Consider the following 21,730-nt stretch of genomic DNA (forward strand, 5'->3'; position numbering starts at 1 on the left):
ACCACCCACAGTATAGTATATGCCTTGTTGTTCAACTGACAGCTTGACTGAATGATTTAGGTATAACATAAATGACTGTTTACTTATAATTAGCCGCAATCAACTCCTGCTATCAATCAATGTGATACTTATGATGCTTCATGAGTGGGTTTTAGCTGATTTGCAGTGGCAAACATTGAACTAAAGGACCACTCTTCTGTGAGAAGTTGTGAATTTGGAGTCAAGCAATTTGACAATTGATTCAATTGAAAAAAAGCAGGCGTTGTGTGGGCTTGAATTAATTCTGCCAGTGTAGCAGGCCTATAAAGAAGGTGAAACAGAGTAGACACTTAACAAAGCAGCAATACCCCTTTTCTAACTTTGGATTTCCTTTTCACAGAGGCCAGATGAAGTGGGCGTCCTCTGGATCTGGAGGCATATGCATGCTAAGGACGGCAGCTCGCCATTGCTTGACGTGTATTCCAGGTGAACGAAAAATTGACTTAATTATGTCTATTTCCGTGAGCCGTTGCCCTGTCCATGTTTCCAAAATGATGAACATGAACATTCTGGGGAGCTGCAACAAAATTGAAGCTTATATTACAGACAAACATCTGTTAACTGATGCATATATACCTCTGGACTACTCCTTTGGCAGCTTATTTTAGTGAATAAATAATTGCATCCTGGGAAGCACTAGACATCAAGGTAATTCAACATATCAGGCAACAGTCCTCTGCGTGAATAAAACCCCAAAATTTGACCTTTAAAAAGCTTACAAATGCAGGGAACCTTGTTCTAATGATAACTTTACACTTAATAGCAAGCTTCTACAGTATGTTTATTTCTACGTCTGACTCCCAACTTGTCAGTTCAAGGCAGATAAAGATCCAAAGATCTCTTTTCAGTTGTAGTCTTAGATGTACTGTCTTCATCATGAGCTTTTTCACTACTATAGATCAACAGACCTGCTTTCAGATAAGAAGAGAGTGAGATAAGATTTAATGCGACATTGTTGACTATTATCGGTCCTATTCCAAGTAGACATCTTGCGAAAATGGTTCTGTACAAATTGGAAGCACTGACAGTAATTGGTTACACCAGTATTTGTTAAATGTTCATTGAAGACATTCTTTCAAGGTGCTACGACGTTGGCTTTGTCCTCTGCTTTACCCTGATTTTAGATTCTGTTTTACACCAGGCCTGTATTTAAGTCTTTAAGAGAACTACTAAAATATATTGCTGGTTATAATAAATTAAGTTGTGCTAAACCTGTGTATCTCTGGGCTATGTTAGCCCAGCGTTGTTCCTTTGCTGCCTCACGACAAACCTAAAAACACGCAACCTATCTGCAGTGTCACTGCAGTGTCATCTTTGTGTGTGTGTGTATGCATGTGCTCGCAGCCGTGTGAGTGTGTGGCTGTTATTTCAGAAAGTGGCACAGAGCAACTTTGTGCTGCGGAGGCAGGATGAAGAGAAAATATCCATTAATTTATCAATGACATTGATTCATAAAAGCTGGTTGACATCATCTACTTTGCTCCACCTTCCTCCAACTCATGTCAGTCCAAAAAGAATAGCGTGTTGGTGTTTACTGACAAGACACAAATAAAAACCAGGGAAAGTGCTCGCTTGAATATCAGATGTGGCAAAATTGCTCTGATCGGACAGTTGCCAAGCAACTCAGTTACCCCTCAAGAGACCAAGGGTTTTAGACGAGGACTGAGTGCCAGCACCTCTGATTTTCTTAGAGTACTGTGAATCAAAATGTCACTTATTGACAGGGAGAAATTCAGCAGCATTAAGCTGACTTCTGGTTGCAAAGAAATTTTTTGGTTCAGTGCTGTTTTCCTTGTCGTTACCTAAACTGTTATCGGCCTCTCCCCAGTAGGGAAAAATATTTCCATAAACGAGTCATTCATTAGTTACCTGATTTACTCAGTCACTTCTCCGCCACTTCTCTTCTCTGTCACCAAAAGAAAGGCTTTATCCTTGCAATCAATCATGGAGAAAATTCTACAAATACCAGCTCGGTATGCAGTGAATCCTCAGACCCAAAACATTTTCTTCACACCACTCACTCCATTTGTCAAAGGTAAAGACGCAGTGACTGACAACAGCTAGTGGAAACCAGTTTTTAAAACATAATTCTGAAAATAACATGGAGGAGAAAATTGTTTCCCCCATGCCCCCCAGTGGTTACCCCCGAGGCTGAAAATGAGTGTTAGAAAGCCTCTGACCCAAGGCTAATACATTTTCATTCAATCTTGGCAGCCGGCTCAGACAGTGCTCCATAAAACAACATACAAAAAGAGAGTCTATAGAGAAGAGACAAAAAGTGAGACACAGCAAATTAAGAACAGACGAGAAACAAATGAATGAAAACGAACAGATATTGTCAGAAGGTCCCTGTCATTTGTCGACCCCTTTTTAGGTAGAAAGTCGTGAATACAGAACAAATTGATGGATGGATGGATGGAAATAGACAAGAGAGACAGACAGATAGCAATGCCATATTCTCATGTATGTACTTTCTTTGGTTTGTAATTTAAATTTCAAGTATTTCTCTACACATTTTCTCTAATGAGAGCAATTTAAAAAAAAAAAAAAAAAAAAAAAAAAAAAAACTTTTATATTGCCGGGAGCCAGCAAGGATCTTTTTGCTGGAAGACTAATCATCTCTGTGTGATTAGGAGCTGAAGGTTAATGCGGGATTTCGCAGATGGGAGAGGGAACGTGGTGGGAGTGAGAGAGATCAGACCAGACAATGTTCTAGAGAGGCACAGGCGGATGGCGTAGCTGAGGCACAGGGGGTCAATAAGTGGTTAAGAGTCTGTGGATCAAGGGGAGGAGAGGCCTGAGCCTCATTACACGTGTAAATGCAGCTTCCAGCAGGGAGGCCTCATTTTAAAGCCTTGCTTTTTTAATTATTCCTTTGCTCTGCACATGATAATTGGGTCTAACTTAGCCCAGGGCCTGTTGACTATGTAAGGAGAATAAAACACCCTAATGACTTTGTCCATTTTTAATGGTGATCAGTGGAAGGCGCTGGATTGTTACTGCCTTTTGTCTTGATTTTTTTTTTAAACACACTCCCACTGTTTGATTGGTACCAGGTAATGATGCATGTGAAAATAATTCTAGCAGTTAACTTTCTTCTTCCGTTATACCTGCTGTTCTCTCAGAGTTTGACATTTAGGTATTTATGATATACTGTTATAACTGCCATCTCGCTTTTTGTGTGACCTTGATAAATAGGTACAAAACCACTGTAAGCCAAACTACATTTTTCTGACTTTAGCTTTTGTAAGAATTGTAAGAATTGACAATTGGTCTCTTCTGTGAAGAAGTTAAATGGCATGCGGAAAACCTTGTGGTAGGAGAAAAAAATTGTACAAACTCTGTATCCATTCAAATATGAATTCCTAAAAATCCGTTTATTTTGTTTAAATGAACATAATTCTGACATAGACAGAAATTCAGTGTTGAAATCTGAAAAATATTAATCCTACTGACTATTATTCTGCATCCAGCATGAAGAAACTGAGAAAAACAAAGAAAATAAATATATTGTTTTGAAAATAGTTTATTTCTGACACTAACACAAAAGGTGTGCCTTTGCCCAATGGCTGAGTTATTAATGGCCTTTGTTATAAAGCATCAGAAAGATCACAGTGTGCAACTGAAAATGATCCAAACCAAAGTTATTGAAATAATGAGGCAGTTCTAGATAGACAAGAAATAGGCTGGTGAATATGAGGGGAACAAAAAAATCAATCCAGAAACATCTTTTTTTTTTTTAACCTTGCCAGCTTTATGTGGAGGTTAATTGTAACCCCTGTCTGGATCCTACATGGATATGTGTCCACCTGTTGTTACTGTGAGACCTACACACCTTTAATCACATGCTCACACCTGAGAATGGTCCACTTATTGAAGAAGGCAGGGGTGATTCAAAGCTACTAAGTGAACCTTGACTTTGAAGTTTTTATCAGCATGTGTTCCCACGATCAAGAATCGACCTCCACTCTCAAGACAGAGAAATGGTATTTTCTTCCTTTGCATTATGGTGTGGACTGGCGCAAATGTTACAACGTTAATTTGTGATACTGACAAAGAGACATGTTCTTCTCCTATTGCAGACGTTTTAATCTTAAAACTTCTTCCTATTGCCAGTTTATGACTTTTACCTTATTACAACGATACGTGTTCACTGTTTGTGTTAAACAGACTCAGTTTTATTGATTTGTTTGTCCTTTCACGTTTCTTTCACTTCTCTTCACATACTAAATATTGTAGATGAGTCTTTTGCAATTTATTTATTTTTAAGAATTTCAAGAATAATGCAGATCGAAGGAAGATACTACACATTCTGTGTCATTCATTTTATATAGTATCCATGCAGGCTATGTATGAAGCAGAAAATGCTTCTAATTTAAAGACAGGTCTGAAACTATGCTGCTAACTATGACTCAACAATTTAGTCTAAATCAAATGAGGTCACAGAAGAAAGGATATTGGTCTCCGTATCAGACACCTTCATTAACACTAATCCAAACAGTTATTCTAACAATTTTTTCAGTGAAGACAGAGGTCAGGACTCTGGATTTTGTCCCCCATCATTTACACTGGAAGTGAATTAGGAGCGGATCTTTGAATACACTGTATGGACAGGAGGGATGATTTCAGCAAGCGAGAACTGTTTCAATGTACATATGCGAACCTGACTATCGAACAGACTTGAAAAACTGTGAACCTAACCTCTTACCAACATAGCTTTCTATTTAGAGACCAATCAAACTTAATAACATTAGAATTAATGATTTGAAATAGGCCTTGCAACCGCGTTATGTTTGTAAGTGATAATGATTTAATTCGTGAATTGTGTTAATGTGTGTGTGTTAAGTGTATCTACTTCTTGCAAGACAGAATCATTGATGTTCCAATATGCAATCCAGGACTAAATACACTTCACTTGTTATCAATAATTAGCTTTGAGATTTGTACATTAATAAATGTGCTGTGCTCAATACTGTGTAGGCTTTGCACTGTTTCTGCTACTGGCCTTTCAAACTGATTTACCCAGAAGCAATAAGTTTCTTTGTAGCCCTGTAAGAAATCTTTTTTTCTTATGATGTCAATGAAATATATTAGTGCTTTGGTACAACACTGTTTTCAAGTGCCCTAACTTCATTATCATCAGTACTAATGAGGCTGGGGATCAATCTGTGAGGCTCCACAACTTTCATCTTTCACTTGTTGCTAAGAAAAAAAGCAATCACATATTAGTTTTGTCCATCTAATTTTGACTTTATAAATGTAAACATTAAATTCTTAACTAAGAACATACATGAAGACAACTTACCTGGCCTGGTTTGGCATCTTCACATATAGAGGCTTCATACGGTGTGGCGAGCTCAGGAGGATTGTCATTTACATCCAGAATCCGAATACTCACTGCTGAGTGGGACGCCATGGTATGGTTATCTACAGAAGAGACGGACAGAAGGAAAACATATCAACGAAACCTGTCTAATTCAATACAGCGTAAAGAACTGTGACAGATGTATAAACTACTACTGCCACACATAAAACCATTGCCTGGCAAATGAATGACTGAGCTCCTGATCCTGGTCCTTCGAGCAGGTAACCAACTGTGTACACTGAAGGCTTTTCAGTTTTTCAGTCGTCCACCTCATGTGCATCCAACAGTGCAGATATGCTTTTACTTTAATCAGCACAGCTGTCTACACAGGCTTCAAACAGCCCATGTTTCATTTGCACTTTACACACACAACTGCTAACCAAAGCGTACTTTTATATTTCAAGCCAATCTTCTGTATGTGTGTAACGACAGGGATTATTTATTGGGCTGTGGGCTCTGCCAAAATGCAACTGACCACCCAGCAGTCCTTTGACCCAACATATCCAGTGTAGATGTTGACAGAGGACTGCAGCTGCTGCTTACATGCTGCTGACCTGCTGATTTTGCCATAAGAGGCTGTTGCACACAAGGTGAAAGACTCCATGGGCAGATTCTTCATGCTCTCAGAATGAGTGAGACAAAATTCAGATGGAAGCAGTTTTCCACAAGGAAGCTGACATTTGGTTTTACATTGTGACTAAGTGCTGCAGGGTTTTAATGTAATGCCTCCTGAAATTGCACCCATTACCTGAATAACACTTTCTGGCACCATTGAGTGACATGAAAATGGTAGTAAAGATTCCATTTTTGTCTCTGGGTCCTCACAATCTGATAATGACGCTACAGTACATAGCTGTTTAATAGTCTGAGTGCAAGAGGCACACCTCAGCACGATGATAATGACAAATAAATGATTTTGACAAAATTGCAAATGTAGTGCTGTAATTTTATTTCTCATGCCATTTTCAACTAGATAAAACACGAGAAATAACACCATAATGCACTCTCAAGGCATTTTTCTAAATGGGCCACAATGTAAATGTGGGAGTGGGGAAGATTATATAATTAGAACAATCAAAACCCTCTTCATATTAGCTCGACTTCTCCTTGAATCACAATGCCAATTCTTAATCATCTGATAATGTCTAACGGAGCTGCCATTTTACTCGTAAAACACTATGTACAGTACAGAGGGGAGCCTGAGGCCTCTAGTGTGTTCGCGCGTGCGTGTCTACGTGAGTGTCTACGTGAGTGTGAGTTAGAGAGAGAGAGAACATTATCTCGGTGTTAAATGAGTGATCTGGTTGCTTCAAGTGTTGGTCTGGATATCCTAGTTAATTAGAGTACACAGCTTATGAATAAATGAGTATACACAGCTGTCACCACCCAGTTCACACATTTGAGTGGCACCCTACAGAAAACATAACAACATGCAGCCACTCACAATTACCCAGTGATGGAAAAACACACATAAATCCTTGCAGTTAAAAGAACTCCACTGAATGAATTTAAATTGTTGTAATTATGTAAATATAGCAGATAGTTAAGTGCAATAAAGTGACCTGACTCTTAAGAATGAGTTCCTTCACAATGTGAAATTACTGATGCATGTATATGTAAAAAACTAAATTAACACTGTGAAGTGATCAAGGTCAAAGTTTGCAATTTAAATGAATAGTTAGTTATAAGTGGTGGTGAGTAACTATTGCCAGTGGAAAAAAGCAATGACCTCGTAGGGCCTTTAATCTACTAATACTAACTATCCATTGTAAAAACATTTTCTGAAATTGTGCTAAAAGGTTTTTTTGCGATTTTAACCTTGGGAAGTCTGAGCTAAATGCCCAAACAACAAATTCATACAACAAGTCCTGATACAAAAACGACCCATGAACTTTTTCTGATCTGTTACCCCTATCACACAGGTATGGATAGATGTGGGCAACTACAGTACAACTTCTTGGTTAGGTTTAAGGAAATATTAAGGTTATGGTTAAGGTTAGCGAAGGAGCACCTTCATAGTTAAAATACCACAATGTTGACTGTTGTTTGGACCCCTCAATACTTTTCTTTATGCCACTGTAAATACAAATATGTGATTTTAAAAAACCAACACTCTCCCAAAAATGACATGTAATGTTTGCACAATTACAAGAAGTCGCTTGTTGGGAAAAAACTACAACGTACTTTACTTTGGTCTTACAATGGCCCCTGGGACCGGTCCTTGGAAAGACCCTCAAGTTCTCTCTATAAATTGTTTTATTCACAAGAAATTTTGGGTCTCAATAATGAGTTTTCCTCTAATTTGTCCTCACAGCAATTTTTAAATTTACCATCCCATAACGAAGATAGGCACTATGTCTATGATTTTCTTCCGTCTATGCGCAGGACCGATGACAGCAATGCCGACAGCTAACATACAGGTGAGCCACAGGCTGGATATAAGAAAAAGACAAGACATGTTTACCGAATGCAGCAGGTCAAAACGGTCATCAGCAGAATATAGTAGACAAATTCTCAAGCTCTCACCCTCTCTCACCACACAGTTCTGCCCAATAGTGGCACAGCAACTAATGAGAATGCTGGCCTCAACTAATAGTATAATCCTGACATCAATGCTGGGTTTTAATTGACTGCTTTTTGCCAGAGCAGCAAGAACATAAATGCACAGAGAGCTCCACCAGTGCTAGATATCTCCTCTCTCCTTCCTCTTCTTCTAATTTCGTCTTCACATTATACTGCTGTCCCTGCTGTGCCAAAATGAAAACCAGCAATCATTAGATGTTACTCATTTTACATTGCAATTCCAAGTTGAAAAAAGATGAAACAATGTGAGAATGCCCCACCACTACCCACCCCAAATTCTCTCCATGGTAAGAAAAAAAGAGTTATTCAGTGAGACGGGTTCATTCATCTGGACCAAGTTGTGCTGTTCTAAATCTGTCTTCAGATAGAGAAGAAGAATAAAAGGATTTCAACAGATTATTGGCATGCTCTGCATCTGTGCGACACACACCAGCTGTTGCAAATCTTTCAGAATGACTATAGTAGCTCTCTCAGGCACTGAATTATACTGACATAACTTCAGGGAAGACACAGAGAGGATGTAAGAGTGTGTGTGCATGTCTTTGCATACATGCACGTGCCTGCATGCATGTGTGTGGGTGTGTGTCATGAGCGTCATGCTGCTCGTGACCAAACGGTTCATCTTCTTTGCCGGAGGAAACAGTTTGGTTTAAAATGTCACTTTTGGCAGGAGAGGAAAATGAGATGTACTCAATAGTGTCTGCTTCTGGTCTCTTTACTGAGCCAGAGGCCCAACCATGAAGGCACAGAGGCAACAAAGTATTACGGTCATTTGTCTTCAACTGCATTGATCCAATATTACACAGACTCACCAGTGTCTGACCAAAATCCCTTCAGTTTTAGCGTGTTTAAGAACTAACAGCTGTAAATACTCCCATGCTAACAACACAAAATATTTCTAGATTTTTTCTGAACACACTTAATTATTTAAAACATTAAGTAAAATGGGCAAATTATATGGTATGGACTTATCCGTGGCTATCCTCAAAAAAGGTAACACCAAAGAGGAAAACAAAATTGTCCTCAGACTTCCATATACACTGAGAGCCACTCATTTCCATCACAATATTCAGCCAACAAATAACTAAAACAGGTTTAGCAACTGAGAATACACATATATCTGATATACCAAGGATAATCAAAACATGTTTCTAAATACATAGATTTTCTCTGTGCTGGCTGCTTTGAATTCATTTCCATGACAAAAAACCTTCTAGGACAAAATGAATGCAAACAAAAATCTTGCTTAAGCATTAACCACAAACCAATACGTAAAATCGCAATTAGACTTTCCATCTAAACACAAACAACTTGGTTTCAATTCTACCCATTTTAACATGATCCATATTAAACGACTTATCAACCAAGTAACCAACTAGTGAAACCCAAAGAAATGCTCAGTCTGAAAACTTAAAAAAAAAAAAATACTGGACACACTAGTTGTTCCTTTATAAATATCACAAAAGCAGGTGATGTATAAGATGAACTTTAACAGCATCAGTTCTTTCCGAGGAAAATGTTTCTTGATGGATTCTCCTACTACCCTAATCAGATATATATATTCCTTGGGAAATTTTGAGAGAGTCTACAATGTGACATGATTGAGTATTGTGTCAATACTATAGGTCTGGAGTCGCTGTAATCCCAAAACAATTACCGCTTGAATGGACATAAATGACAGTTAGGGTAAGTATCAGCAAGTTTTCAAGATTCTGCCGGCAACACTCTCCTTCTGAAGTCTTGACAAGTCATGAGTCAGGTGCTGTTTTGTTGACTGATGTCAAGACAAATCTTGTGATGTTATACAAGACCGTCTTTGTCAATATGACTCCTGTAGCAGTGGGTAATGCTTTCGTTGTGCTTTTCAGAAAGGAAATATTCAACATGCTTTGTCTGAAAACTGAGAGATAAACTGGCGGTGGTCCTAACCTCATAGTGTCTCTGCCAACACACTTCACTGTTGGTGACTGAAAACTGTGAAGGACCTCCATCATTCAATTGGTGTGACATATTTTGGTCTTGGCAATAAGGTGCAATTTGAATTTAGAAAATTCTTTGACACATTGACGTGAAGATATTTCACATTCCTCCAGAATCATATGCTGTTTCGATTTCCTGCTGACTCCAAATTTCATCTCATTTTGAATCCTAGTTTAATGTGAAACACATACTGTACTCTGCAAATGGGACTTGCTTTTTTTCCCCCTTTGCTCTTTAGTGTTGCATTTGTTTGCCAGACAGCAAATAAGAAAAGTTATGCTGTAGAAAATGCCTCCTACCTGCAAAAGTGCAAGAGATAAAGACTTTCCAGCTACTTCGGTATCTTTTCGCCTCAGGGTGATGCTCTTTTTTTCGACCTACCTGTCTGGGTAAAAAAGCAGTTTTGCGAGGTGGTATCATACTTGCTATCAGTTCTCGAAAATTATATGTCACTCTAACTTACCCTGAAATGTTTCTATGGAGAAGAATGTCAGGAAGTATGAGTACCCTGGCTAGCGACAGTGCAGTTAAATGCTACTCCTGTACTCAGTAGGTTCTATGTTCTCTGGAAGGGAGACAAGTACTGTACAGATGTGAGGTTGTGTCCTGTTTTAAAGTGACAATGTCTGCAGGGAGAGATACTAGCAGTTACTACTTTTAATTGGTTGAATTTGAAGACATGCTGTGTGTGCATGTGTGCATATCTGTGTTTGATTGGTGGCATATCATTAAAGTGCAGTTTGCTCGTACTTGCACTTGAACTAAAAGCTCTTCGCCCACAGACACGTGTGGTATTTGGCATTTAGTGTGTTTCATGCAATTCTGTAGCCGGGGTTAATCCTAGGGCACAGAGATGAAGCACTGTCAGAAAACTGTTGTCACTTAACCAATACTGATACAGTGGCAATACAATAGTTCAAAGGTCAGTAATGGACTGGGGGAATTATTAAGGGTTGTGCCACAAAACTCTAGTTTTAACAATGTCCTCAGCAAAGCTGACCTTTGTGGCTCCTCAGCCTTAATGAGCAGAGGGACTGAACAAAAAAGAGGAACAAAAACATTATGGAGAAAATTAACTCCTTTCTTAAAATAGTCGAGCTAGCTCCTTCACAAGTATATGCCTACCACCCGCCCCCCATCTCTCTAATGGCATTTTTTTCTTTCCCTGTCTCCTGTCTGTGCGTCCATAGCTATCAGGACTCCGGGAGCTAACAGGGGATAAAGAAACACTCTGGATGGGAATTCTGATGGCGTTGACCACTGACTCTGTCTATCCGGATGTTTCATTGGAAGGCAATGTGAGAGGCTTTATCTATCAAGTCCAGGCATGTGTTTATGTCTGATATTGGAAGAGGTAGGACTGCTTTAAATGTTCAATTAACATTAAAATGTGTCTATGACATAATGCCAAGCACAAAGTGGCAGAGCACAAAAGCGCCTAAATTGCTCTGGGAATTACAGCTTGAAAAAAAAAAAAAAGACTTAGCAAGTCTAATTTTGTCTTTATGTTTATGTTGGGTGTGACTGCTTACTATCCAGTTTAGGCTGTATAGTAATTACAGTCTGAGGCTATATGAGAGAAGAACAAATATGAAGACATTTTAAAATCAGCTTTGTTTATGTGCGTTGTTTTCTTCTTCCTTCTTGTGTGCGATGGTGGATACTAGTTAGATGCAGAATGCAATATCCTCTGCTTTCACTGCAATTCCAAAATCGCTTCATCTGTATGAATGATTGAAAAAGTGGGCAATACCAGGCCTCCTCCTTTCTCAAGTTTACTTCTAATGGTATAGTAATAACTCGTCAAGTTTCCTCAAGTTATTACATTCTTCGTGTCCTTTGCTATGACAAAAGGAACCAATCAGATGAAAACAGGGAAGCTCTTCCTTCAATTTCCGTGATGTGTTTTTCAGCTCTAAGAAAAGTGATAAAATGAGGACTGTATTTTCCCTCGGTACCAGAAAAATGACAGCGCATTGATGGCTGTTACTTAGGACTATGGTGTCCTTGTCATGATCTGTCCCTCTGTTCTCCTTGGCCCCCGTCTCCAGCCTCAGCTCACTGTTCCCAGGAGAAGTTCCTGTCCTCTTCTCCCCGGACCTGCCTCCCTTTTGCTACCCACGAGATGTCCTCAGACTTTTCTCCCTGTCCTCACTCACTTGACTGCTGTGCCCATTCACACACCTTGTCTCCCTTATCATCAGCCCTGCAATTACCAGAGCTTCCCTGCCTACACACACACACACACACACACACACACACACACCTGTTCCAGTTTTTAATTTTCTCTTCCAGTACTTATACCAGCCCTTCGTCCCCACTCAGTGTCCGATCGTCTGTTTTTGTTCTTAGTTATGTTCCTTTGAGGTCTTTGTGTTATCCAGTTGTCTGTTCCTGCCTGTCTTCCCATCTGCCTGGTTGTCCACTATCCATTGTAGGCCTGATTTTCTTAATTAAAGTACTTCACTCTATCAGACTGTCTTGTGTCTGCTTTTGGGTCCTCACTGATTCGGACCACAATTGTGACAGACCTTGATGGGTTGGCAGAACAAATGGAAACGGGCTCAGTGCGACTTCGAGCTGACAAGCTGTTTAGCTTGTGAAGTTGATCAATAAACAGGAAAGATGATATCTGTGATCCAAATGTGAAGAGGAAGAAAAAAAAAAAAGGTAGCTGAAACACCGATAATCGAAACAAATTATTGGAACCTGCTATCACCTGTCACAAGGTTTAACAAATGCTGGAATCACAAATAAATCCAAAGAAAACTTATTTTATTTTATGATTCTGTAAAAGCTCTGCTTACATTAATAATGATTGTTAACTTGAGAGTAAAAGAGGGCAAATTTTGAATCAATCACTGGCTTAGAGACACATAAAATGCTTATTTTTCATCCACAAGTCAAACAAGTATCAGTGCATGCTGCAGCATGTAAAACTATATCCTACACAAATTCATGCCATTGCAATTCAGAATATTGTACATTTAACCTACTTGGAGTGATTTTGGCATTTTTATGAGTTATTAATGAATTTTCATCCCACTTACTGTAGCTTGTTCTCAGAGAATAAAGTTGTTTACAACAAAATATTACGTTCATTTCTACTGATGTAGATTATTTTCCTTTTCTGTCTTTCTAAAAGCTAAAAGCCACAACACTCTGCTGCTGAAAATGTGCCAAAAGCTTTAGTAGCTAATGATCACAGCAGTTTGAGGTTGTCTGTCTCCCCTTATCAACCTTGGTGGGTGTCTGCAAATGTTGGGCAGCTAATTCAACTTGTGGAGTCTCCATCACTGGCAGGCACGGGGTATACACAAAGCATGCCAATCATCAGAGCAATTTTAACTTTGTTTTAGAAACTGGGCTTTAAATTGTTCAAACAACTGCAAGTGGTTTCCTTTTGAGCAAATTTAATTGTCACTGATCTAAGTTTTATTGTTGTATCCTTACTTTTTCCTTTAGTGATATGAAAGAGAGGAGTAGATGGCTGCTACATTAACTGTAATTGTGAATTATTATAAGAATGAATTTTAATTATTTGTTAATTCTATTTTATTTTACATTTTGGTTCAGATCGAACCCAGCAGAGTTAGACATGCTTATTGAAACTGAATTCACAGAGTATTTTCAGCAGCAAGGTGAAAAATTCACCAGATAATTAATAATATCACACTCATCCCAGCAGTTTGATAATGTAGAAACCCAGTGGGATGAACTCAGTTTTGAAATAAGAAGCAATGTACCTGCTTCTACAGCTTTCACAGTGATGTTGTGCCAGCCTGCGGTCTCTCGGTCCAAAATCTTGCCCAGTGTGATGGCTCCCGAATCGGGATCAATATGGAAGATCATCTCTTGGTCTGTGGTCCGATCGATGGAGAACCTATAACAACCGACACGAAAAAGTGAGATACAGATGTTGAGAAAAAGAAGCAGTAAGTGAGGTGAGAGAGTCTTTAGTTATACAGGAATTTCAATTTGTAAGTAATTTAAGGTATTTGTATTTTTCTTCAAGAGCTTAAAGCAATTATATTTTCAAGGCATTTACTGGAAACAGCACTGTACCTTAAATGGAAGGGGCTATATACTGACTCATTTTTTGCCTATTCAGAGTAAGAAAACAAACATTAAATTTTCATTGTGCACTCTGGAAAAACCACCAATGCATCTTTCCTTTTTTGGGGTACTTGGTGCTCTCTGAAGATTGGTGAGTCAACAAAAATCTGCTGAAAGGCTTCTTTGTTCTTAGTTCCTCTCCTTCATCACACACACACACACACACACACACACACACACACACACACACACACACACACACGCACAGCTGGCTGGCCTACTCGTCCCCACCTAGACCATAAAAAAGTACCATGGGCATTATCAGCTCTTAAGGCCTCTCTCACAAACATGCCAGCCAGCTTTCTCCCAGATCTCATGAGAATGATGGTCACATGTTGGAGGTATAAAACATAACATCAAGAGAACCATGTGCTTAACTGTTGTGGGTTAGAGAACAGCACATGGATTAAATAGGTATCTGATCATTCATTCTGTACATAATAGTGTGTGGTGAAGTGCATTTGTATTTTATTCATGTCAATGAATGTCAATCAATGAAACTGATTCAGACCAACTATTTCTTCTACTGTTTATTAGTCAGTGTGTGACGAGATTTGGATAAAATCCCCTCAAGATAACCTGTGTTTTTAGTCTCTGACAAATCCGTTTTCTCATAAACAGAAAGTCTACCACCGTCAGAATCAAACACCCCTTTCTTTCAAACATGATCCGTCTGCGGCACAAAAATACAAGCCTCAACATCACATAAGCAAAGCAGCATTTACTGTGTGTTCTTTAAAACTGACAATAATCTCTTGTTGTGTATTCAAGAGCATCCTCTGACAAGTGCATCTTCATGTAAGCTGTCTCCCGCTTGTTTGATTTACCTGTTTGAATCCTCATCCTTTGTCAGTTTTTGTTTGTTTTAGTTGATACATGACAAACAGTTCCATTTTCAACTTCTTTTTGTTGTGGAAGAATGAATCTCTCACCAAAATAGGTGGTCTTGGTGATCAGATCCAGAGTGCATGCATATTTTGCACTAAAACCTCATCACTCAGGGTGCATGATTGTGTTGAGTTTAAAGCGGGTGTGTTGTCTAATGTCAGAAGCCATGAGATCGCTAACTTTGCCTTGTAGGTGGCCCCTGGCCAACCCTTCACCCTCCCCTTCGCTCACTTGCCCATTCACTCACTCAAACACATGCACACACACATACTCATATATGCTCTCGCACGTATCACACACACTTTCAGCTGCGGGCTGCCAAGACACTGGTGAACGACAGCGCTGCCATTGTGTTGTACTTTATTACACCTGGAACTCTGAGCCTCATGCATTTTTAATCGAGGTAATTTGCACAGGCCCTGCGTGTGTCGGTATATACTCTGTCAGAGAGACTGTCTTAGCCCTTATCTATATTCTACTCTCACACTGCAACTGCTCTTCTGAGGGCATATAAACCACAGACCTTGGTACAGAAGATTACCAGATGATACTGTTTTTATCACACACAGTGATCTGAGAGAAAAAAAGAGACATACTGTACAGCTTCATCCATTGTACAAGTCCCACCGTTCACTGTTTGCTTGGGTTTTCACTCTATCTTCAAGAGGAATTGTTAAAAGAAAAGATTTGGCTCTTGAGCCTATCAGTTACCCATGTATTCACTTGCAGTTAGTGAGTTATAGTTTTTAAAGTTACATTTTTTATATTATAAATTTTACTCCAATAAAAATCTATCTACAGTTTAAAGTAATATACAATAGATGCAGTGAGTGCATGATAGTTGGCTTGTGGAATGGCTGCTCATGTTGCAGTACTACAGTGTTCAGTCTAAGCCACATATAAATGAGGGACTCATTGTCATGGAAAACTTTGCTTTGTAACGTTTTTATTAATATTAGGCAGAAAGGCTATCTTTCCACAGCAGGATTTTATTGCCCGTGTTTTGGTGGATATATTTTATCAGGCTACCTACTGTTGCAAAAAGCAGTTGTGTGCCTACACTATCTAAGTACTGTTTTAATCCTATCTCTGTAATTTCATCTATTTTTACATACCACATTTTTAACAGCGCCAAAAGGTTTTGATTGAAAGCAAATTTCATATTATTACCAAATCAAATCACATATACACAAGCACAAACTCGGTACCGTTGGGTCAGAAACAATTCTCTTCTTTAAAGCTCCAGTCCACTCTATCCATTACATTTTAAGCAGTAGTGGTTTGCATTGGGATGTGGATCATAACTGTGTTTACATATTTGCCAGTGTTATCCATATGGACAGTATACGCTAATCAGGGTTTGGGATAATAAAAACCATCACAGACCTAAGTCTGATATACATTCTACCATTTTTAATAGTGTAATGGATTTTTCTTTTTTGGTGAAGTTGGCCTGAGATCCCTTGCCATACCTGACGGGTTCATTCTTCACATCTGGATCTCTGGCAGTGACGATACCAACCAGCGCCCCCACTTTGGCATCCTCCTGCACTTCCATGATAGCGCCCTCTGCTGGTTGAAAGATGGGTGGCTCATCAATGTCCGACACGCTGACGTGGACAATGGTCTGGTCTCGGAAGGAGCCCAGGTCCACGAAGCGAGGGTCAACATGCTTATTTACTGCCTCCAACACAACATTGTGTGTGTCCTTGCTCTCAAAGTCAAGTGGCTGAAAGACAAAGAGGATTCTTAATGAATAGGCCGTCCACCATTTAAAGTGGTACCATGCCCAGTACTGACACTGATGGCCAGGCAATGAATACTATACTAATAATACTAATGAATGAGTATAAACTGCTGCAGAATAGATTCCAGCCATCAGTGTCAGCAGTGAGCCAGTGCATGGAAGTACCCAAATCCCTTCATGTTACAGTTGATGTTTTTTTTTTTCCCCCAAGTTATTGTGAAGCCAGTAGCACCACCAAACCATTAGGTCATCACTACTGGTGGACAGAATGGCTCACACACTGGTGGGAGTCAACTGAACCGACACACTGCTGCTTGCTGATTGTCACATGGTTTATTTCGCCATTAGGCCCCATTCACAGCAGCGATGTGTCAGGGGAAACAGTTGTGACATCTATGTTTCTCAATGAATAGATGCGACTGGTAGGATTCGGTTTTTTTCCCCTTTTTTGTCACAGGTTGCAAGGTGGAAAAAAAATTGAACACGGTTCAGCCTTTGCAAAGACACAGTAGTGACAGCACCTGTCAAATCCCGGTAGGAGATTGTTCAGCTTACTAAGAAGAAAGCCTTACAGTAACTGCTGGGAGCAAAGGGTAAATTTACACTAATCAACAGAGGCCCAGTCACTTGTTGATTTCAATTGGCAGAAATATGTGTCACTAGACAGTGAATTTGAATCATTTATATGTGAATTTGAATTGCTCAACTTGACTAATTGCATTAAAAAAATGAATATGAATAACATAATTTGAATTTCTATTGTTTAACTTGAATAATTGAATTGAAAAAACTGAATCTGAATAACATGATTACCTCCGCCAAATGAGGTTATGTAATCACCGTGTCTGTTAGTTGGTTTGTTTGTTTATTTGTCAGCAGGATTAGGCAAAAAGTAATGAAACCAATTTCCACCGAACTTGGTGGAGGGATGGGGCTTGGACCAGAGAAGAACCCATTAAATTTTGGTTCGGATCCGAATCATTTACTATTAATTTGAATTTTTCCTCTGAAGTCTGGTGTTGTTGACATGAGCCCTGCTGGAGGTCTGCGCGCTACTGAACCCATTTCTTCTGGTTTGCTAAGAAACTGTATTTTTCTATTTTTATGAAAATTTAACCATCTACATACTTCCGCACATATCCATTCACTGAAGAAGAGCAATCGGGTTCTGTGAACCTGCACTAGATTGCTCTTCTTCAATGACCGGATTTGTGTTTTCAGTGAACTGAAATTGAATCGCAAGAACTGATTTGAATTACGAGAGCTGAATTTGAATTGTGAAAACTGAATGTGGAAGTACATAGAAAGTTGAATTTTCAGTGAGGATCAAATACAGTTTCAGAGCAAATGAATTCAGTCTCGTACTATTACACTCAGGTTATTAGAATTCAGTTCCAAACTAATACATTTAATTTCAAATTATGCTATTCCGATTCAGTTTTTCAAAGCAATTATTCAAGTTGAGCATTTCAAATTCAAATATGAATTATTCAAATTTAAGTTTCTAGTGACACGTATTTTTGCCCAGAGATTTCTTACAAAATTCCAATTGGTTTTCAGGAGATTCTGCCAGAGATGCCAGGGACTATAGTGTGTTTGACAAGGCTTGGGGTGTTCTTTAAAGATTAAGTTAAAAACACAAGAAATGCTTGCAGGAAATGTGGCAAAGTAGCCCCTGCTTCAAGGGTGCATACAAAATGTTTGTACATTTTTAGCACACGTAGAAAATAAATCTTAGGTTGTTCATTTACCTCATTGCTGTCGTGCTCTTTAGGCAACAAAGGCTTGCCAAACAGTCACCAAACAATGTTTACAATGAAAGGTGTGTATTTAATATGAGTCAATAGTCAATCAGTCTAAATTACGTGTATTTGTATGACTTTGCCTCTGTACTGGTAAAAATCAACAGTGGCTTAATGGACAGAACATACAGCAGCACAGCACTGCTTTAGATTAACTCTACCTTCTTGATAGAGACAACAGCTTCCTGTGTCTCTACATCAGTAGTGACCTTGAAGAGCTCCCCTCCCTCTTTGATCAGATAGCTCATGTCGGTGTTCTCTCCCATGTCCGCATCCGTGGCAATGACGCGTCCAACCGGTGTCCCCATAGCCGCCCCCTCTGACACAGAAAACTGATACATCTCTGGTATGTGGAGAAGTTGGCCGGAGGTGGAAAACGTATGGACAGATAAAACAAGGAGAATTACGTTTAGCAAAGCAACAGAGGGATGAAATGACACACACACCAAAAAAAAAAAAAAAGTGCAGGTGTAGATGTAGAAAGCACCACAACAGGAGAAGGATGAGAGACAAAGGTTACATGGAGAAGAAGAGGAAAAACATCAGTGGAGGAAGGAAGAGGAAAGATAGATGGATGACCGTAGGTGGAGACAGGAGGATGGGAAGTGAGGGTATTGGTAGAAGAGATGAATAGGGACTAGAAACACAAAAGTTGGATGAGGAAAGGAATTAAATAGTAATAAAGATAAAGACTAAAAGAGAGGAAGTGTAGGATTGTGGAAAAATGAAGTTGGGATGGAATTATAATGAAAGAACAGCAACAGGTAGACTTCAGGCAGATATTGTCAGTGTGATCATTACATTCACATAAAACAGTGTAAAAATACAATACAATAACACTTGCCACTAACCTAGTCTTTAACCAACCTAGTAGGAGTCACATTAGTTTTACATTATATTATATACCCCAAAAATGTAATTTGATTCATCTGATTGATTTTCTTAAATGTATTTAAATTATTTAAAATTTATTTAAAATTTATTTAAATTTAATGTATTATAATTGTATTAATTTAATAAAGCATGTATTAAATTAAAGCAAATTGGTGTGCATGAACAAGTATAGGATAACATTTACATGCGCTGACACATATTGGCAATCCTAAATCTGAAGTTATATTTGAAATAATAGAAGAAGACTGGGGGAAATGTGTAAGGTTTGCCAGAGTTCATTATGAACAAAATAAAAAGATAAAAGTAAGAAGATAAAACTTTATTGTTCCCCAGAGGGACATTATGTAAAAAAAAAAGAAAAAGAAAAAAAAAAGATCAAATTCCTTACATATACAGTGTGTCATCTCCCTTTGCATCTTATTTATGAGTCTGCCTTCCAAACTCTATCTATTCCCCATAGTATACATTGGAGATACTATAATCCTGCAGGGTTTATCCCTCTGACTGGATAAATATGATATGCTGAGATGAAAAAAAGGATTTATACAGAAATAAGAAAAGGTGTCTGGAGACATATCAAATAAAATCTGCCAGAATGTCAGATGCTGTTCCTCCAGCTGTACCAAAAGTAATAGTGTTATGGTTTAACTCAAAAAAAGTGGACAAATTAAACATCTGAAATGAAAGGGGAAGAATGAATCTATTCAAAAAACTAATTAGCTAGGACAAGCATTGAGCATGATAATGTGTCTGTAATTGATAAGAATATCACAATAGGAGTTTACTTTAAAAAGGTGGGAAACCTGAAGTACACTCACTTTTTATTGTGCTACATGAACTTCTGTTGGTGTAGTACGTCAAAAAATAAATCAGACATATTTGGAGTTTTCTTTAAAGAATTCAACTGAATTAAGTGTGTTTGTATAATGAAGTTAGACAGATTGTATTATTAGTGGCATGTTTTAACTCCACCTGTTGAGCATGTGTGCACCTAAAGCCATGTGAGAGCCATTTAGCCCAAAGACCACCGCACCATCATACATCCATAACATAACAATGAGGGAACAATCAACTTTATTAAATCAATCCTTTCTTCAGCCTTGCTTGAAAAGAATGATCAAATGTGCAGTGGAACGCATCAGTTCTCCGCATTTGATGTACTACTTTGTTATGGGCCGCCGGTTTGACTGGCCCATAAATTTATGTTAGGTGATTTTCTCGGACTACATGCAAGCCAGTCAGTATGGCCACTGTAGCGCCATTGTTTATTGGTGTCAGCGGCCTTCAGGTTGCAAATTATATTGTGTGTCTTTTATCATCTTCTCCATGTTTTCCTCCTTCTCTTAATTCTCACTCCTTCTTTTACACTCACATTTCGAAACCTTTTCTCTCGGCTATCCCCCCCCCCCCTCCTGTTGCGTCTCGACATCTCTTTTCTCGGTCTAAAGTAAGAGAATGTGCGGGAGACACTCACTCTGTGGGAAGCGCGGTGGGTTGTCATTAACATCTGTGATCACTATGGTCACCGTGGTGGAGCCGGAGAGACCGCCCATTTGCCCTGCCATGTCAGTTGCCTTGACGACCAACTCGTAACGATCCTGTGTCTCACGGTCCAAATCTGCCACTGCTGTCATGATGATCCCTAATGATTGAGGGATGGAGGAAAGATTGAAGGAGAGAGACAGAGAGAGGCAAAGAGAGTGAGAGAGTGGGGAAGAGTAGGAGTAGTAAGTGAGGCCAGTGGAAAGGTTACGTTAGTGGTTAGCACTTATGCAATAACTAACTACATTTCCCCTCTCAGTTTGAATATCAACTTCTGCTAAGTAGTGTATTATGGACACACAAGTGCAGCACATTCCATTCCATCCCCTCAAACAGGCTGGATGGAAGAGATTGTGTCATATTTGCGCCTCTGCCTATTCACCATTTTATGGCTCAGTTGTATTAAAATGAATAATATATAGGGGCAGAATGAAGACATGCCTCAGCCACCCTGAACAGCATTACAGCTCTTCCATGGATGGGAAAACTGCACTCAAACCTTAGAAGTGGATTTCCATAGAGAAAGCGAGGGACATAGAGAAAGTGATATCGTGTAGAGAGCGTGCTAAGAAGCCCACAGACAGAGTCAAAACAAATGCAGTGACTTCATTTACTCCACAGTGCACATTCTGTTGCATTTAAACAGAATCAGTGGTCGGTTAAAAACAGTCTGTTGACTGAGTTAAGGCACACCAGTCTTCCAGTCTAACAAACTGTTACAAAATGTGAAAGTGGAATTCCTAACTTTCAACTGAAGATCGGCAGAACAAAAAC

The 21,730-nt window shown here is 39.0% G+C and overlaps 1 protein-coding gene across 1 annotated transcript in view; it reads right to left on the reverse strand.

Moving 5' to 3' along the window:
• Window positions 1-21,730, reverse strand: part of LOC120783218 (cadherin-22) — a 235,114-nt gene that overhangs the window by 19,816 nt on the left and 193,568 nt on the right. Inside the window, exons 6-10 of the mRNA XM_040116033.1 lie at window positions 20,889-21,056; window positions 18,682-18,863; window positions 16,444-16,700; window positions 13,714-13,850; window positions 5,345-5,466 (exon numbers count right to left, since the gene is read on the reverse strand). Coding sequence (XP_039971967.1) covers window positions 5,345-5,466; window positions 13,714-13,850; window positions 16,444-16,700; window positions 18,682-18,863; window positions 20,889-21,056 — 866 coding nt within the window. The remainder of the gene's footprint in view (window positions 1-5,344; window positions 5,467-13,713; window positions 13,851-16,443; window positions 16,701-18,681; window positions 18,864-20,888; window positions 21,057-21,730) is intronic.

This window comes from Xiphias gladius, chromosome 21 (genome assembly GCF_016859285.1).
Source record: "Xiphias gladius isolate SHS-SW01 ecotype Sanya breed wild chromosome 21, ASM1685928v1, whole genome shotgun sequence".
NCBI lineage: Eukaryota > Metazoa > Chordata > Actinopteri > Istiophoriformes > Xiphiidae > Xiphias > Xiphias gladius.